The sequence below is a fragment of the Heterocephalus glaber genome, unplaced genomic scaffold (genome assembly GCF_053883595.1).
Source record: "Heterocephalus glaber isolate CG9 unplaced genomic scaffold, H.glaber_assembly_v1.0 deba00001733, whole genome shotgun sequence".
NCBI lineage: Eukaryota > Metazoa > Chordata > Mammalia > Rodentia > Bathyergidae > Heterocephalus > Heterocephalus glaber.
Window position 1 is genome coordinate 19,064,632 of NW_028258444.1, and position 18,597 is coordinate 19,083,228.

General features: G+C 39.0%; 1 protein-coding gene across 8 annotated transcripts in view; it reads right to left on the bottom strand.

Moving 5' to 3' along the window:
- Positions 1 to 1,195: 1,195 nt before the first annotated feature.
- Positions 1,196 to 18,597, bottom strand: part of Racgap1 (Rac GTPase activating protein 1) — a 33,319-nt gene continuing 15,917 nt past the window's right edge. For 7 of the 8 annotated variants that reach the window (XM_004863002.3, XM_021243115.2, XM_021243112.2 and 4 more), the window contains 15 exons: positions 15,619 to 15,821; positions 14,361 to 14,497; positions 13,402 to 13,471; positions 11,141 to 11,194; positions 10,349 to 10,429; positions 9,848 to 9,965; positions 9,220 to 9,350; positions 8,386 to 8,550; positions 6,973 to 7,068; positions 6,692 to 6,890; positions 5,036 to 5,141; positions 4,735 to 4,867; positions 4,488 to 4,623; positions 2,679 to 2,787; positions 1,196 to 2,398 (listed from right to left, as the gene is read on the bottom strand). In XM_004863002.3, the coding sequence (XP_004863059.1) occupies positions 2,323 to 2,398; positions 2,679 to 2,787; positions 4,488 to 4,623; positions 4,735 to 4,867; positions 5,036 to 5,141; positions 6,692 to 6,890; positions 6,973 to 7,068; positions 8,386 to 8,550; positions 9,220 to 9,350; positions 9,848 to 9,965; positions 10,349 to 10,429; positions 11,141 to 11,194; positions 13,402 to 13,471; positions 14,361 to 14,497; positions 15,619 to 15,821 (1,814 nt within the window). In that variant the 3' untranslated portion in view covers positions 1,196 to 2,322. Of the gene's footprint in view, positions 2,399 to 2,678; positions 2,788 to 4,487; positions 4,624 to 4,734; positions 4,868 to 5,035; positions 5,142 to 6,691; positions 6,891 to 6,972; positions 7,069 to 8,385; positions 8,551 to 9,219; positions 9,351 to 9,847; positions 9,966 to 10,348; positions 10,430 to 11,140; positions 11,195 to 13,401; positions 13,472 to 14,360; positions 14,498 to 15,618; positions 15,822 to 16,027; positions 16,192 to 18,597 lie in introns of those variants that run through there. The other variant, XM_021243116.2, reaches the window with a different exon arrangement.

Genomic DNA, 18,597 nt, shown 5'->3' on the forward strand with positions numbered 1-18,597 from the left:
GCCTACTTATATAAACACCAAAGTCAGGAGCCTTACATAGACTGAGGAGAATGGAGGTAAACATTAAGGGTTAAGATTGCCATTATTAGCAAGTGAAATAATAAACTGCATCAAAGGTGGAGAGGCAGTGTTAAGAGGATCAAGAGATGAGGAAACTGTCACCACAAAGCACTGGAACCCTTTCCACGGATTTCACACTGGAGAAAAGTAATTTAATTTAGGAAGCCCTTGAAATCCAAGTTGTTCCACATGAAGTACTGTTAAAGTTGAAAGGGGATACATATTTCCCTTTGCTAACATCAGAATTATTTTCATGGCTAAGGTCTCTCGGCCTAGCCCCCCAGATAAGCAACTGGCTGCCAACACTAGCACACAGGACCATTTCCCCTTTCGTTAATGGGCCATCAACTCCTGTGTAGGATAGTCTTGCCTTAACTAACGATGCACAATCCATTTACTTCTTCTACATTAGTGACTTTAAATGCACCTTGGGGAGATAACGATAGAACAGCAAATATGGAGCCAAGCCAATTTGAGGCTCCCAAAGACATAGGAAAAGAGGTAGCGCGGAGGACAAAGTTTAAAAAAAATAAAGCCTAGAAGGATGTATGTGCAGGAGGGTGCGGGGAGGTGGGACCCATCCTCTGTCAATTTGCTGAGGCAGATGGGCCCTGCTGTGAAAGCTGCCCCCTCCTGGGAAAAAAGCCAGCAGGTTGCCTCCTCTCTCCACAGCTACATATTAAGCCTGCAACTGTTTACGTTCAATCTCAGATACATTCTGCTCACCAGCTTCAGAGTTCCAAGTGCAGGTGCCCTCAGTTAATCATCCCAGTTCACTCTAGAGTCACTTCCAGCAGTGAAGGATGTTCCAGGCAGCCAGCCAGCCAGCAGCATTTTTTTTTCTTTTTTAATCTGCACCATTGTGGTCTCCAAAGACTAGTTTAAAGTTTGCTTTTTGTTTAAAGTACTCTCTTCAAACAAGAGAATAACAATCTTAGGACAAATCTAGGACTCCAATTTGGACAGAGAGAAATGAATGAAAAAAAGAGAAACATATTCCTGAAGGTGGTAAGGCTGGGTTGGGTCCATGAAGCAGGAAATGGAGATGAACAACAGACTCAAAATACTTTGAAGGAAGATGTTTTCTAAAAGGGCATTGAAAGTTACTGTCCAGGACAAGAAAACCAACTTCACATTCATTTTGAAAAAGCTCTTTATTTTTTCCCAAATATAATTCTAAATAAGTGTCTTACAGACAGGGCTAATTTGAGTCAGAAATAGTCTATATTAGAAAACCATTTTTACAGACATTAGGAATAATTCTAACAGAAGATACTCACATTTATCTAGCTGTGGCTATGTTCCACAGAAAAATTTCAGCATCCAAAGTGCAAAGACAAAAATGACTGACTTTTCTTGCCACATGAAATACTGATAATCTTACTTTACAGCTACTCTTGTTAGTGAGATGCCACACAGACAACATACTGACCTTTAGAAACAGGGCTCAACTGGACAAGGAGTGGGAGGTCAATCATCAGAATGAATTCAACTTTGAAGAACAAAATGGCTTTGACCCCAATCAACCCAAAAGTCCAGCCAGAAGTCCATTAGAGGTTAAACATTACTTGGAGTATCACATTTAGAAGGCTGTGCCATTTTACACTACTATGACCTAATCAAACCAAATTAAAGCTAAGCATACCCCCATCACTAGTTCTGTCCTCCACCTATCTCTTATGAAGACTCCATACTATATAGCTCAGTACATAATGGGGGAGGGAAATCCTAAGTTCTGAAGAGGAGCCACACTGATCTCCTCTTAAATCCTTTCTTTACCTGCCCTCCCACTTCCCATCCTGTGACAAGTCAGTCTTACCAAAGAAGTAAAATTTGTCATTGTCTCATGAGAATTCTCAGTGACACAAGAGAAAAGCCATTACACAAGCAGCATTTGGCTTTAGGCCAAAGGGATGCCCTCCACCCCAAAAAGAATCAGAACAAATTCTACATTACCCCTCTATTGTGTAAAGATCTCCAACCTAAAAGCTCCAAATGACAACCAGCACAAGGTGCTGATATTATATTACTGGAAGAGAAAGAAAGGGACGTGTGTGTGTGTGTGTGTGTGTGTGTGTGTGTGTGTGTATATATATATATATATATATAGTTTCAATAAAACTCCCACGCACAATTAAACTTGATTAAAAAGCCTGGAGAATGCTATAAGTAGTAATGAGGAGAGAAGGCTGCAGAGCAGAGGACAGGTGTGCCCCCTTCTTGCAGTTGGTAAATGCTGGGAAGTAATAGGCAGGCATGACTTCACTTGAGCATCGGAGAAGCAAAAAAGTTGCCTTGTCGTCCTAGGTTGGTGGCAGACTTGGTTTTGCTCCCGAACCTATAAAAAATGATGAAAAAACAAGTATGCTATTTGACATAATCAACTACAAGTAGGAAATCCTAGACAACTATTTTAAGGCATTCTTATTTACCTGAAATGAGACAGGGGAAGTAGTAAAGACTTAAGAAAGGGACTCATGGCTCCAAGCTTCCTTTTAAAGTCTAGTTGCTAGCCTAAGATCCAGTCTGATTTTTGTTACACTAAACTTCTAACATGCTAGGAAAGAAGTCTAAGAAAGTAGTAAATGTTATTTACAGAGAAAGCCAGTTCTACATACCTGGGGGTGTTTCTAGCGAGGGTAGAGCGAACTCTCTGTGACAGGGAGCTTGAAGAAGGAGTCTTGAGAAGCTGGTGCTCAGGAGTGGTCACAGGCCCCAGTAAGCTCACTTCAAACAAGCAAAGTTCAGACATATTTTTAAGAGAAGGGGGAAAAGAAATTACCCTTGAAGATGGCCAGTTGTTTGTTTTTTGAGACAGGGTCTCACTATGCAGTTCAGGCTGGCCTTGAGCTCCGGGTGGTATCTTCCTGGCTCAGCCTCCCAAGCACTGGGATTACAGCTGTGCGCCACCACACCCGGCAATGGCCAGCCCTAAACTGCCTACCTTCTGAAGTACACGACAGCTGTGGTCAAACTGCTAGGGTTAAACTAGGGCAGTCCCACAGATCATTTCTGTCATTTTGTGGCATCTGGTGTCTCCTGTGAGCTATGAAGGCAACTACTCAACAGCAGCTGACATTCACTTGCTCACTTCCACCATTTTTAAACACCAAACTTTGCATAGCTGACATATAAATATTTAATTTTTATACTAGAAGAAATAATATGCTTCCTTTAAAAGGAACTTGCACTAATGAGAAAATGGGTCTCTAATAGCAGTGACGCTGGAATGAAAATACCTTATATTCATACAAATTATTGGTGACAACATAGGCAAAAAGCCTTTAAGAAATCAAATTGGTAAAATATCAAGAAACATAAAAATGACTGACGTGTTCCTGCCAGCTTGAACCACTGGTGGCACATGCATGACTATTCCATCTGGCAGCCTTTACCACTAGTGGTAGAAATGGTACAGTCACGCGTGTACCACCGGTGGTTCAAGCTACCTGGCAGTGAGACATATGAATTACTACGGCCCCGTCATGAATGTGCTAAGTCCTTTAATTTAGTGATTCCCACTCTTGCGAATTTATCATTAGGGTATATCTATATAATGTTGGCTACAGCATTATTTGTAACCATGAAAAATTGAAAGCAATGTCAATTATCAGAACACTTAGGTAACTTATTATTTACAACCATTAAAGTGTTAAGATTATATAGTAGCAGGGTTGGGGATTTAGATCAGTGGTGCCCACGCTTGCCTTGCAAGCACAAGGTCCTGAGTTCGATCCCCAGTACCAAAAAAAAAAAAAGATTATATAGTAGCAGATGCATTCCTATAATTACACATACTCAGGGAATGAGGTAAGATCACAAGTTTGAGGCCAGTCTAGATAAGTTAGTGAGATTGTGTCTCAAAATGTAAAAAAAAATAAAGAAAAGGAAAAGAGACAAGAAAAAAAGAGAAAGAGAAAAGAAAAGGGCTTGGGATATAGCTCAGTAGTACAGCACTTCCCTAGCATTAGTGTGCTCCTGGGTTCAATCCCCAGTACCACATATACTTTTCAAAAGATCATACAATAACAGAAAAATAACTCTCATAAGTGAATTCTCTAAGTGAAATAAGAACAAATTATATCTAAACTACTATTATCTACATTAAGGATGTAAATCCAGGGATTGGAAATATAGCTTAGTGGTAGGCTGCTTTCCTAGAATACACGAGGCTCTGCATTCAATCCCCAGCACCACCAAAAATAAAACGAAATACATGCATATAAATAAAGGGATAGAAGGAAAAGTAAAAAAATTAGGATGGTGAGACTATACAAATTTTCCTTTAGTGTTGGAATTTTCAAGATAGATTTAACTTTTATTATAGAATATGAGTTTTAAACAGTACTACAGCAAAGACAAGGAAAAGAATACAGTACATAACTAAAGAGAGACAAGTTCCCAAAGAAGCACAACTTAAATCTGACCTTTAATATCTGGCGTCTGTGGTGTTGAAAATCCATTTGAGTTTTCAATGACCTGCAGGGGCTCAATGTTCTCTTGTTCAACAATCATGAACTGACTCCAGTATTCCAGGGGCAGTAAAAGCAGGCGCTCTACCACCTAAAGATCACCAAATGTATTTGCAAACTTCCAAATCTCAACACTTACTTTTCATCATTCTTTTATGTTATCACACTGCTCAGGTCCATACACACAGACACACACTCCTACCTTGGGTTGACGCTTGATGTCCTGTAGCATTGTCATTGGGTCTGGATTGGGTACAGCATGGGCGACTATGGTAGGGCCAAAGACTTTAGCCAGATTGGGAATATCCATTTTAGTGCTTGGACTCTGAGCCACTCTAAGCAAAAGAGTATTAAATTAAAGATCTACTCCTCCACTTAAATGCAGACCAAGTATAAGTTCTACAAGAAAACAATTCATCTCTCACACTCCCTAATACCAATCCCACATGATCTTCTCCTTGGAAAACTCTCTAACTCCCAGAGCAAGCTTCTGCTGTACTCACCTCTGCAAGTGAATCATGAGGAAGGCTAATGTGTCCCTGTTGGCCTGGGGCAATTCACCAACAGCCTGGTACATGGCAGCTATGCTGTTGTCTTCATCTGTGATTTCTGTAAATGAAAAGAGAGCACCAAGAGGTCTAGACTTCTTTTCCTTGACAGCGGCCTTCCAAGATATCGACCACAAAGTCTCATCTATACAGTATGCTTCTGAAACTTCTGATTAGGTTCATGACTGCTTCAGACTCTAGTTTCATTAACAAGCAGAACACTGGCCAACAGCTCAATATTAGAAGTCAGAACTTTTTACAAAATCACACTTACAGTTAGGGAAAACAGCTGGTAACCGATCTGCTAGGAAGAAAAGACAGACAACTCCAGTGGCAATTACCAAGAAGGTACTCATTGATAAGACATGTTTAAGGGCCTACTGTACTGTGTACCAGGCAGTATTCTAAATGTTGAGGATAAAGAAAACAGAAAGTCATTGCCTCACAGAACATACATTCTATTGGAGGAGTTAATCAAAACACAAATATATCTCAGGTAGTGATATATATATATAACTAAGAGTATATGGCAGGAGGGCCGGGGATTTAGCTCAGTGGTGACACCTCCTGCCTCGCAGGCGCAAGGTCCCTAGTTCAATCCCCGGTACCAAAAAAAAAAAAAAAAGAATATATGGCAGGCAAGAAGCTAGAAAGTAATGGGAACTGTTATTTTAGAAAAGGTGATCATGAAAGGTATTTCTGAGGACAAGATATCGGAAGAAAAACTTGAAAGAAATAAAGAAGTAGGGCCGGGGATTTAGCTCAGTGGTTCTGTCGCCTGCCTCGCAAGCACAAGGTCCTGAGTTTGATCCCTGGTACAAAAAAAAAAAAAAAGAAAAGAAAGAAAGGAGTAAACCACAGTTATTCAGTGGAAGAGCAACCAAGGCTGAGACAATAGCAACTGTGAAGGACTCTAGGTGGGAAGAAAGCTCAATATAGTCTAATAAGTGCACGATGCCAGGATAACTGGAAGGTGAGGAGAAAGGTGCTGATGGTGCTAGAGATATAACAGAAGCTAAACTGTGCTGAGTCTTTGGGCCATGTTAAAGCCTGTGGACTTCATTATGAGAATGATGAGAAGACAATGGAGAATACTAAGAACAGAAGGGACAGCATCAAACTTACATTCTAAAAGGACCATTCCAGCTTCTGTATGAACATATTATAAAGGACACAAATAGAAACAGGGCAATCAGCTAGCAGGTGCTTACATATTCAAGGGGGGAAACAGGTCATAAGGAGTAGTTGTACTTCTATTACCCCACCAAAATATATCAAACTTAAAATACACGTTATAAGACTGCAGACAAGATTTGACAATGGATCAGACAGGAGTGTGGGGAAGAAGTCAAAGATGGTTCTAACTTCAAAAAAGCAACCTAAAACTTGACCAAAAACAAGAGCAGCAATAATAAAATAGTCTTGTTAATTCCTTACACAGTTTAGAAAGTGAACAGGCATGAGGACACATAAACAATATCCATCCATCAAACTATCTGAACATCTACTATATTTTAGGCACTTGTCCTGGGCAGGGGACAGAGGAAGAAAAAGAGTGAAATATTCCAGCCCTGGTGGAACATAGACTCAAGTATTAAGATTTGCCCTTACCTGCTGCTTCCATAAAGGTTTTGTTTAACCGAAAGGTCAGAAGGGGTTCTTTGAGGTTTCGAAGGAAGTCTTTCAGAAGGCTGCAGATGGCGTGGATATCATCTACTTTGCTGAGGAGGGGTACAGTTTTCACTCTGAGGAATTTCTCTTTCAGTTCTTTTACTGTCCGGTCACAGCCTGAGATCCTATATAAGCCTGTCTGTTATCAGATAACATTTTTAAGAATCTCATAATTATTAACACAAATAACAAATTCACCCTGTCCCAGGGCTGACTCTTACCTCAGTCAGGCCTCTCTGCTCAATCTCATTTACACAGTGGACAACAATGGAAGGGATCATTGGAGAAGTCTGGGACACAAAATCAGCCAGCATTCCCTGAAAAAAAGAGCTTTAAATTATTGTTTACACCACTTAGACCAACAGAGAAAGGTCATGTGTGAACAACCACCTCCAAGGGCTGGGGATACATATCAGTGGCCGAGCATTTGCCTAGAATGTGCAAGGCCTTTGGTTCAACTCCCACTACCACCTTCCACACCCAAAATATCACCCTCCAGACTAATAATACTCAGGTTGGGACATCATAACTTTTTTTTTAAGACAGGGTCTCACTATGTAGAGTCCAGGCTGGCCTCAAAACTCAATCCTCCTGCCTCAGCCTCTTAAATGCTGGGATTATAGATATGCTACAGTGACCAGCTCCAATAACCTAATCTTGATACCCTTGTTTGGAATACCTCTAGCATAAGAGAAAAAATATTCACAGATGATAGTATATGATTGCAGGGATTTGCATTAAAATAATTCAGTGGCCTGGGAGTTGGGGGGAAGAAAAAAGAATTGATAAGTCAACAATGGTCCTGAGAGCTGGGTGGGACGGTGCACGCCTGTGATCCCAGCACTTGGGAGGTTGAGGCAGGAGGATTGCTGCAAGTTTGAAGCCAGCCTGGGCTACACAGTGAGAGAGACCACGTCTCAAAAGTCTAAAAATAATAGACATAAGTTAATAAATCATGGAAGTTAAGTGACAGGAACCAAGGGTTAGTTATATTAACCAGTCTACTTATGTATATGTCTGAAATTTCCCACAATAGGTTAGGATGGGAGGGAGGAGAAAATCAGAAAAGGGGAGGGCCGGGGATTTAGCTCAGTGGTTCCGCCACCTGCCTTGCAAGCCGGAGGATCCGAGTTCGATCCTCGGTACCAAAAAAAAAAAAAAGGGGGGGAAGGAAAGGAAAGGAGAAAGGAGAGGGAATAAAGGAAGAGGAGTAAAGAGATAGGAGTGGAGGGAGTTTGGTTAGAAAGGTTATTAAACAAACCCAAATACAATTCGGCTATAGGTCAACATTTTATAATTTCTATTCATTGTTCATGGAGGGAAACATATTTGGCATCAGTAATTTTAGAACAAAAACTGAAGATGGGCACAGTGGCACATGCCTATAATTTCAGTACTCTGGGAGGCCGAGGCAGAAAGATTGAAAATTCAAGCCCAGCCTGGGCAATTAAGCAACTTAGTGATACCCTGTTTCAAAGTTTAAAAAAAAAAAGTGTTAAAAAGGAGATGGGGATGTGGTTCAGTGTGAAGACCCTGAGTTCAACCCCCAGTACCACCAAAACCACAAAGCAAACTTGACACAAAGCCTTTGAAAAGCTAAAGAAATCACAACATGACAGCTCCGGGAGTCATACCTCTCCAATTTTGACAGGTGTTCCTGTCAGAGTAGGAATGCAGGGAAGGGGACAGCGTTCCCGACATTCTGGATGGGAGACCACACGACAGTCTCGACACTTTAGAGACAACTTGCCAAATTTTATCCGCTTCCCACATGGAACACAGGATTCAGGTTTAATAACCTTAGAACAGAACAGGGCAGAAGAAAGAGAATAGTAGGAATTATAAAATTGTCATCATCAACCAACATGTAATGAGCACTGAGTATACACCAAACTACTCCTGAGTCCTTGACACACAGTTATTTATGTAATTTTCACAAAAATCTATAAAGGTTTTATTTTCTTCATTTTAAGATAAGAAAACTGAAGCAAAAGGAAATAACTTGCCTAAGGCCATCCAGCTGGAAGATAGCATGGTAGAGGAGTGAAAATTTGTTGACAAGGAATCAGAAAGCCTGGATGATAAATTTGCTACTTATTATCACATAGATCTAACAAGTGAATTAACTCCTATGAATGTTAGTTTGCTTGATTTTTTAGGAGGAAATCAAATTTACAAAGTTAAAATGTTTTGAAAACATAAGATGCTATATTCAGGCATAAAATGTAAGCATGTATCACTAAAAAGTGCAAACTACTGTCTTTAATTTAGCATTATTCACAGAATAGAAAGATACATACTTCTGTAACCAATAATTACCTCTGGAGAGTAGGATTGAAAGCAGGAAGGGAATTCAACTCGTAACTTTATAACACTACAGAATTTACATTTACTCCCAGTATATACTACTTTCACCATTAAAAAAACTTAAATGTGTCTGAAAGAATATGCAGCAATCACAGATTTACCGTCTTAGAGACAAAATCATGCAGACGCATCCCTCCATTGCTCTGTGGTGTGCTTGAGGTGCCTGTCTCTGTTCTGGGCTCCAGTGGCCTGCTGCTCAGGGTGGAGTCACTGTTCCAAGGTTGTAAAGTACCTAGCAAAATTAAACTTCTAAGGATTTTGTTCCATTTGAGTTTTAGCCCCAGTTGCAACACAACTAGTGGGTAAGCATTAATCTGTATCCAAAAGCCAAAGTGAATTCCCATAGGTATGCAAATATGCAGTTTCAAGAGAAACTAGTAGCCAGGTGTGGTGCCACACGCCCATAATCCCAGCACTCGTGAGGCTGAGGCAGGAAGAGCATTGCCTCAAGTTCAAGGCCAGCCTGGGTTACACTGGGAGTTCAAGGCCAGCCTGCACTCAGTGAGACCCTATCTCAAAAAAGAGAGAGAGAAACTACTTAATCCATTTGTAGCACAGATCAGGCTAGCAACCTGAAGGTACAGAAGGACAGAGATCTCTGGTCCTCAGAAGGCAGCAGTAAGAAACTACCCATTACAACCAATTCCTGTCTCAAGAAGGTTCTAAGAAACCAACTCTCAAATTTTACTATGAGTTCACACAGGCAATTTAATCACAAGTTCAAAAGACCTGTTTTCCTTCGGCTCCTGGTCCAATACGGCACAGTCTCAATAGTGGACACGGCTTCAATGGGCCCACCATCACTGGGAACAGTCACTGTAGTTTTTGCAACTATGGATTCATTCCCCTGGAATAAAATTAGTAATGAGACAAGGATGAACATCAACTCCGACTTTCCATTATAGAATATTTTAGAGTGTGAAAAATTCCTTAATCTGTCTTATGGCCACAGCTCCAAACATTCTCAAGTTGAAATCTCATTTTTTAAAATATAAATATAGGTCACAGGGATAGATATATTAAGCAATAAAGACTCAAACATACAGCTGACAGCTGTTTATCAGAGCAATTCTACTCATATGAATGATAGGATCTTATTACATAGACAAACTCTCATAAAACACCTCTCTAAACATAATACTGCAATGTGGACTTAGCCATTTTAATGCTCGGGGCCACTGATCTCTGATGTATTCAAGAACACCCTTCTCTTGGCCTGATCCTTTTTACCTGGTCTACTGTGGAGCCAATGGAACGAGTTTTCTTTACAGGCCCAGGGGGTCCATCAACAAATTGTTGGCTACTAGAACGCTAGAGAGAGAACAAAGGCCACTTTAGTGCCAAGTATTTGTGAAGCACAGAAGATTAAATTATTCCATCAGACAACTAGATGACCAAGGCTACAATAAAAAACAAACACTGTCACATGAAGAATAAGTTGTATAATCACAAAAATGTTCTCAGTGCCCCAGAAAAAAAAAGGAACGAGCTGTGGAGAAATTTAGATGACCGTACCAGAAAAAGCAGAGCTATAATCCTAAGTATAAGAAGTCTTTGGAAGCACATGAAGTACTCTAAGCACACACAGATAGATCTCTATATCCTATTATATACACATTTCATCTGAAGCTTATATTAGAGCACAAAAGTCTTGCATAAAAATTCATATGACAACTCAAAACAAACTTAAGTATATCCTTTTCTACTATATAATGAATTGAGATGAACTGAGATGCAGCCCAAACCAATGAAATAAGGACAGAATCCTGTCCCAAATCACTATAGGAATATTAATATCACCCCTACAGCATGAATTCGCGTATATGTGTTTAACAGTGGCTAGAGCAGCATGTAGGAATACAGTATCATGGCAAATTTTCCAAAGAAAGTTTTGTTGTTACTTTGTTTAAAAAAAGTGGGGCTGGGGATTTAGCTCAGTGGTTCTGCCGCCTGCCTCAAAAGCATAAGGTCCTGAGTTCAATCCCCAGTACCAAAAAAAAAAGCAAAACAAACCACACATACCCTTTTTTGTCTTTTCTTCAGTTTTAAGTTCTTCACAAAAGAAGAATCCCAATCCTGTTGACAATTATATTTTATTAATTTCTTTCTTTGGGTAACCCTCCCACAAGCCCCATGCAAATAAATTTAGTAAACTTTCAAGGTTTCTTGAGTCAGAATACTTAACTTGCAATTTGAGGAGAGAGATAGAGAAGGTCTCTTGTGTTGTAGCTATAGGTCTATAGCAAGTTAACATGCTTTCTTTCAAAAATTGAAGCTATTATAATAGAATCAGGAATCAATACTACAGAGGCAAGAAAAGGTTAAAGAATCAACTTCTATCGTGATTATTTCTGGTGCCTGGTCCTTTATTTCTGATTATTTTTGTAATTAGTTTTAGAACTCACAGAATGTTAGGCACTATACTGATCATGGTAGATGTGATTCTTGCCCTTAAGGGACTGCTACCGTCTAATAAGATGTTCTATACAATACTGCCATTTTATTTATTTTTTTTAATATTGCCATTTTAAATGTTGAAGTTTGGGTTTTACATCTCTCAATCATCCCTCTTCTTTGGAGCCTAAAAAAAGAGGTTCACCACTGAAGAATCATTTATCTTTTGGGCCGGGGATTTAGTTCAGTGGTTCTGCCACCTGTCTTGCAAGCACAAAGTCCCAAGTTCCATCCTCTGTACCAAAAATCCCCAAAAAAGCAAAAAACAAAAGAATCATTTATCTTTTACTGCAGTCTAGTTTCAATTCACTTATCTTAACCATTGGTATTCATTTTAGCTATCTATCAGTGATTTCCTTACTCCTGATTGTTAATGAAAACACAGTATCTAGAAACAGTTGCATACTGCAAATAGCAGCTCAGCTAAATTAATTTTACTTCTCCAATTCAAGGTCAAGTAATTTAGCTCCTGGTTGTTTGATTCTGCTTCAGTTATAACAGGTATCATAGCCTAGGTCTAGCTCAAAAACCAGCTGCTAATATGTTCTTGTTATATTAGGTATCCCAAACCTATTCTATAACATTCCTTATTTCAAAAAGGGACTGCTGGATGTGAGGGTAATCTGGCTGCGACATCCGTCATCCCATTGATCACCAGGGTTGATTCAGTTGATCTGGCTGGCTAGGCAGGTGTCCCTCTGCTTCCTCACATGTGCATCCTTCCCGAAGCTGAAGCTGCAAAGCTGTGCACTTGGTCAAAGCTGTGTGCTTAGTCAAAGAGGACAACCACTCCCCAATAGTGGAGGACTGTTTCCTTGGTCAAGGGTATATGTAACTGTGCTACCCTGCTAGAACCGCCAAACAAGCTCTCAAAAGGGGCTGCCTAATAAATATTTATAAAAGGGTCATTTTTTTCCCTAGTCAAACGCTAAATTTGAATAGGAAACTCCTAGTTATGTAACAATTAGGCCCGGGGATTTAGCTCAGTGTTTCCGGTGCCTGCCTCGCAAGCGCAAGGTCCTGAGTTCGATCCCCGGCACGAAAAAAAACCTCCTAGCTATGTAACAATTAGTTGTCATTTGTTTTGCTATGTCAGAAAACCAACCATTAATAACCTCCTCTGATTTATTGTTTTTGTTTGCTAGGTTTCAGTCAGCAACAGAAAAGATATACCAACCAATAAACCACCAATCCCCTGAATATCAAAAATTAAAATACCAGATGACCTTTTATGCAGAAACACCACCATCACAGAAGGGTACTGCCTCATAAAAGCAGGGTAACAAAGAGTTTTAGACATGTTAACAATTGTTGATCAAAGCATTACATACACTGCCTAGAAATTCTTATCACACTCTTTCAACTGAAGCTCCAGGAACTTGGTTTCCTCTTAATTACGAAGTGTGGCTAAGCTTTTCTCAAGAACCAAACAAATTCAGAAATAAAGTACAAGTCTATTCACCCCAAGAGCAGCAAATAAACCCTGCCTAGATATAATTTTGCTAATTTTTTATTGCTGGCTGGGGCTTTAATAAGTCAAGATATAATCAATTAGTACATGCAGTTCATAGAGATCCTTTAAATAAACTCAACCTCATGTCAAATCCTGAACTCTACATTTATACTTCCAGAAACTAAACAAATACCACAAGCCAATCTCTTATAGTGTATGTGGATTTATATTTTAAATTACTAGTCAGTATCTGTAACATATCAACTAATAAAGCAACAATAATAGGTAGAGGTGTCCAAAATAAAGAACAGGAGACATGCACCTAAGAGAGCAGGGTTAAGAAAAATAGATAGATCTGAGATCAAATGTTTATTACCAGAGATTCATCAGTCTTATCAAAGCTGATATCTGACAAAATGGAACCAGATTCATCAATGGTTGACAGTCTAGAAGAATGAAACAACGTAATATTAGACACAGGAAACTACAGAACAAAAACCTGCCAACATTCAAAACAAGTACCATTGTGAGGTAACATGAGCAATTTCATAGCCATAGCTTCTCTATGCAGAGAACTAGAACTTTAAACCCTAGCTGTGGTTTGGGTCACTTTTTAAGGTTTTCATGGATAGTGTGTATGTGTGCACAAGTACAGGTACAGTGTGGTTGCTTTTTCAGCAAAGGGCTTAAAACTAGTGAAATTTACAGCCAGGGATATGGAAAAGTGAAATTTAATTTGACCCCACTGTGGCTACTTTCTATGATAATATTACCCAGCACTGGTTTTCTCAGAAATTAAGCCCATACATCTTCTCAGTTGTAAAGATTCTCCATAAAACCAGGCAACAAAACAAACAGCTCTAAGAGTGCTGACCTTTCCCTACTTATTGTACCAGGAGTGTTAAATTCAAAGCCTGACTGAGACTATTTTAAATAGTGATACCATGGAACCAAAATTACTGTCTCGTCCTGGCTCACAGCAGCCTTTCTAAACTAGAAAAGCTACGAGAGCTCTCTGGAGAGTAAACAGTGAAAGTATTGCTGAACTGCCACTTTCACCTTTAGGTTTCTTAACAATGTGCGGGATTAGTTATTGATGTGCAATTTAGCACCAACATCAGAATTTCACCTATGGTGAAAAATTTTCCTAAAAGTAGAGATAAAAAGAAAACAAATAAGGAAGTCTCTGTGCCTTTATTCCTCACCACCCTTCCCCCAGTCTTTTTCTGCTTTCTTCAGCACACATTCCAAAAGCAGTATATTTCAGAGCTCAGATAACAGGAACTTCTGACAGCTATGTTGCTTGTGAGCAGATAACAGATGCAGTCCCCCCACCTTTTGTTCCCAGCATTGCCACTGGATGGTTGGCCTCTGTTGAGAAAAGCCAGAGCTGATTTTTGCTCCTCGCTTAGTTGAATACTGCCAGATGTGTCACACATGAGCATCTCTCGAATCAGCTGAATCTGTCGTTCCTACAGACCAAAACAGAGTAAAACATTGTAACTAGCCAGAGAAGAAAGCTTCACCTCAAATTTATGGGGCAGGCAGACCAGAAGACATTAAAATATAGCATTATGTAAATGGGCCTTCAGGAAGGCAGCTACACCAATAGCATATTAATTCACATCAAGCTCAGACTGTGAGTCTAATTTCTGACTGGTAAAATGAACTGTAGAATAGAGGGGCTTCTGCTACAGGATTTTTGGATCAAATTGCTAATCTAAGAGGAAAGTAACACACAATGAGGGTCCCAAAATAGATTTCACATAGCAAAAACACTTTAGTGTCATTTTCATCAGGACAATTATTGGTTTCTTCTGTGGATCAAAGCAATCACTCACCTTTCTAAGTGGTGGAGAAAAATGCATTAAAATGGATACAAAGCTGTTACACACAGAAACCAGACAATATGAGCTTACTGAAGCATCTAACATAGAACCAAAATCAATTAGTTCCTCCTAGCAAACGTTTTCCTTTGCACCATGAACCACCTAGCACAGCAAAATGATAATGCTCTACGCCAATCACACTCCTCAACAAGTTGAATACATCCAGCCCTTTACCCTGAATTAGACAGCAGTGATGAACAGAAGAGTAACAGCTGCCTTACCTGCGTCAATATCAAAGGACTATTATTCATACAAGGATGAACATATTCTGGGTAGCACTTATGGCCAGTAAGTTGTGACAGATCAAGAACACGAGAATTTCCCTGCTTTCCTCCTCATTTTAATTCTTTAAATTCTCATCTGAAATCTGTTGAGTAATACTTTCAAGTCTAAAGAAAATAAATTTTAGCACTAACAGACAAACTACAATGTGGGAAAAAAATTTTAGCAGCTGTACCTCAGACAAAGGACTACTATCGAGAATATAAAAAGAATTGAAAAAAAGAAAATAAATTTTAATTTCAACCTATAAACAGCAAAGTCATAGCCTGCAATTTCAGCTCCAGTCAAAGGACAGGCTGCTTTTAAATCTTTAATGTGGAAGAAAAAACTGGGTGTATTTGGCAAGTGGAAACATTATCAGATGATGCATCCCTTCCCCCCCCACCACCACCACTGTGCTAGCAGAGAAAAGCAATACACACCAGCTTCTCACAGTCAGCCTCAGCTCGCTGTCTCCGTTTGATCTCTACATCCACTTGATTACGTGCATGCTTCAGCTTAACATCCAGAGCGCTACGCTCAGTCTCCGCTTTCATCAAAAGATCCTTGAATTTCCCCAGCTCACGGTCTGTTCTCTGCCACTTCTTACGGAAATCCTCAAAGTCCTTTGCCAATTGGATGAATTCTGAGGAAAGGTGAAAGCTTTAATAACTCAGTATTACAGTATAACAGCTCAAACAGATGGGTGCTATAGTTACTTTTACTCCAAATACATAATAAAGGGACCAGAGTAACTATTGGCAAACCCAGCTGAAAATAATCAGGAGTACATTTGTTACTCTAGACAAGAGCTTTGTGGGGAGGAATTCCTGATTCAAAGAGGCCACTTACTTTTGGTTTAGCCAGTGGCATCTGCTATGGAATATGCAACTCATTAGTCACCTGGCTCCAGATGTAACATCAACACTGAAAGCTCCTGAACAGAAGGTAATCAAAGGAGGATACCTTTGGGGCAGCTGTCATGCACCAGGACAGTTACAGCTATAAAACAAAAACAGCCTCCTCTGAGGTCATGTGTTATTGCACCAGAGATGTTAAACAGCAAATTCAAATGTAACTGTCATAATATGCTTCAGTAGATATAGATTAATCTACAGATGTCTAAGCCTGCAATTCCATTCAGCTATATAATTATACAAACATTGATTTGAAAGTAAAGAGCCAATTTGCTTTTGCTGTTTAACACTGCCCTCCCTGAAGGGTATGTAAACATTTCAGTTGAAAAAACAGCAGGGAAGATCCTACTAGCTCTTTGAAAGTCACTGATAGCAGAATGTGGACTCTCTTCAAATGACTGCAAAGACAGCACTGCTTCCAAGGCAGCACCTCAGAGCTAGATAATGCTGGTGGGATCTATTCTTAACATCTGCTATTGGTGAAGATGGTCCTTCTATAATGCATTTGCAAAAGTCCCTTACAGTTTTCTAGTTAACCTCAATCTATCTTTAACCACCACTTTCCATCAACAAAATGGAAAAAGGTTCCAAGTTATACATTGCTGCTGGTCAAGCTCACCTAGTTTATAGCTGAAATTGGGCCACATTCACACAAAGCTAGCCAATTTCTAGGTACCAAGGGCACTTTCCCTACTTGAATTTAACCTAAGAAACAATATGATGTTTTCAGAAATTTTTAAAACTTCACTAAGTTTGAAAGTTGTAAATTAGGATGCCAATTCATTCTAAAGAAACTAAGTCATAAAACTTTAATTTTTAGCAAACAAATTTTAGTAAAATAAGGTGTTATGACCTAGTTATCTTATACAATGCAAATATCATGAGCCAAAAAATAAAGTACTACCATGCAAAGAGTTATAAACAATATGCTAGTTTAGTTAATCTGAAATGTTACTTTTTTATTTTTAAGCAAAAATATCAATATATCCTTTTGCAAATTTAACTATTCAGTATTTTAGATTCATACCAAAAGAAAATGTAAACAAGAGCTTCTTACTTGGCCATTTACTGTGATAATTTACCAAGCAGTACACTTATGACTTGTGGATGTTGGTGATGTATGTACTGCTTCAATTTCAAAAAATAAAGGACAAGAAAAACACTTTTCAACTACAGTCTAAAACTTTCCTAGCTCCACATTGTGGTCAGTGACATGGTATTTCTAAATAAGTATTAGATACATGGTCAAATATTTACTGAAATAAAAAACAATCTGAGAATGAAAAAATTTTCATTCAACCTACTTTTGCTTTGTTTTTTATGATACTTCCTCTTGATAAGTCTTATTAAGTTTGGACTTTTATTCCTACTAACTACTAATTGGCATATTAAAGGTATAACTGAATTAAATAAAGACAGAAGCTAAACCAAACATCAGTTCATTTCGAGGAAGGAGCTAGAAAATTAAGACCGTACAGTTGAAAAGTGTGCTTCTGTTCTTTATTGTCACAGTGAACATGGCCAAGTAAGAAGCTCTTAACATTTTTTTTCTAATTTCAAAGAACAAATTCTTATTTTAATAGTACAAAATATAAATTACTGGGTCAGCTTGGTTTAAATTAGATTCCATCCAGAACATCTGCATGCCTGATTTAAGATATTCCTTTTAGCTACAATTCTGCTGTGAGCAAAACTTGCTAGAATTGAGTCAAAAGGCACTATGGACCACAGACCAGAAAAAAATTTTGATTTTAGAAATCAATAAATTTGGTATTTGGCTAAAATTTGGTAATTTTTGATCCATTTATGAATCACAATTCAGCCTGGTACGAGCTCATTATGAAGCACACATTGAAAGCATTTATTAAATTCAGAGTCCCTGCTTTAAAAATTTATATGCATAATAAACTATGAAGTTCATCTATCAAAAAGAGCCAGGCATATATCAAAAAAGAAGAAGCCAGACAGGGTGGTGCACACATAATTTTAGTACTCTAGGAAACTGAGGCAGGAAGATCTCAAGTTCAAGCTAAGCCTAGACAATTTACCAAATTAGTGAGATCTTGTCTTAAAATTAAAAACTTTTTTAAAAAAATAACTGACTGGCCAGGGCCAGGGATTTAGCTCAGTGGTTCTGCCACCACCTGCCTCGCAAGTACAAGGACCCGAGTTGGATCCCCGGTACCAAAAACAAAAAACAAACAACAAAAAAACAGGTTGGCTCAGTGCAAAGGCCCTGGGTTGAGTTTCCCACCCCTACCCTACATACAAATAAAAGAGAAATTTCATTAGAACAAATTGAGGATAATCTATGATTCTTTTTTTTTTTTTGGTTCCAGGGATTGAACTCAGGACCTTGCACTTGAGAGGCAGGGTGCCACTGAGCTAAATCCCTGGACCAATCTATGATTCATTTCATTTTATTTTATTTTTTGGTACCAGGGATCGAACTCGGGTCCTTGCACTTGCGAGGCAGGCAGTGGCGGAACCACTGAGCTAAATCCC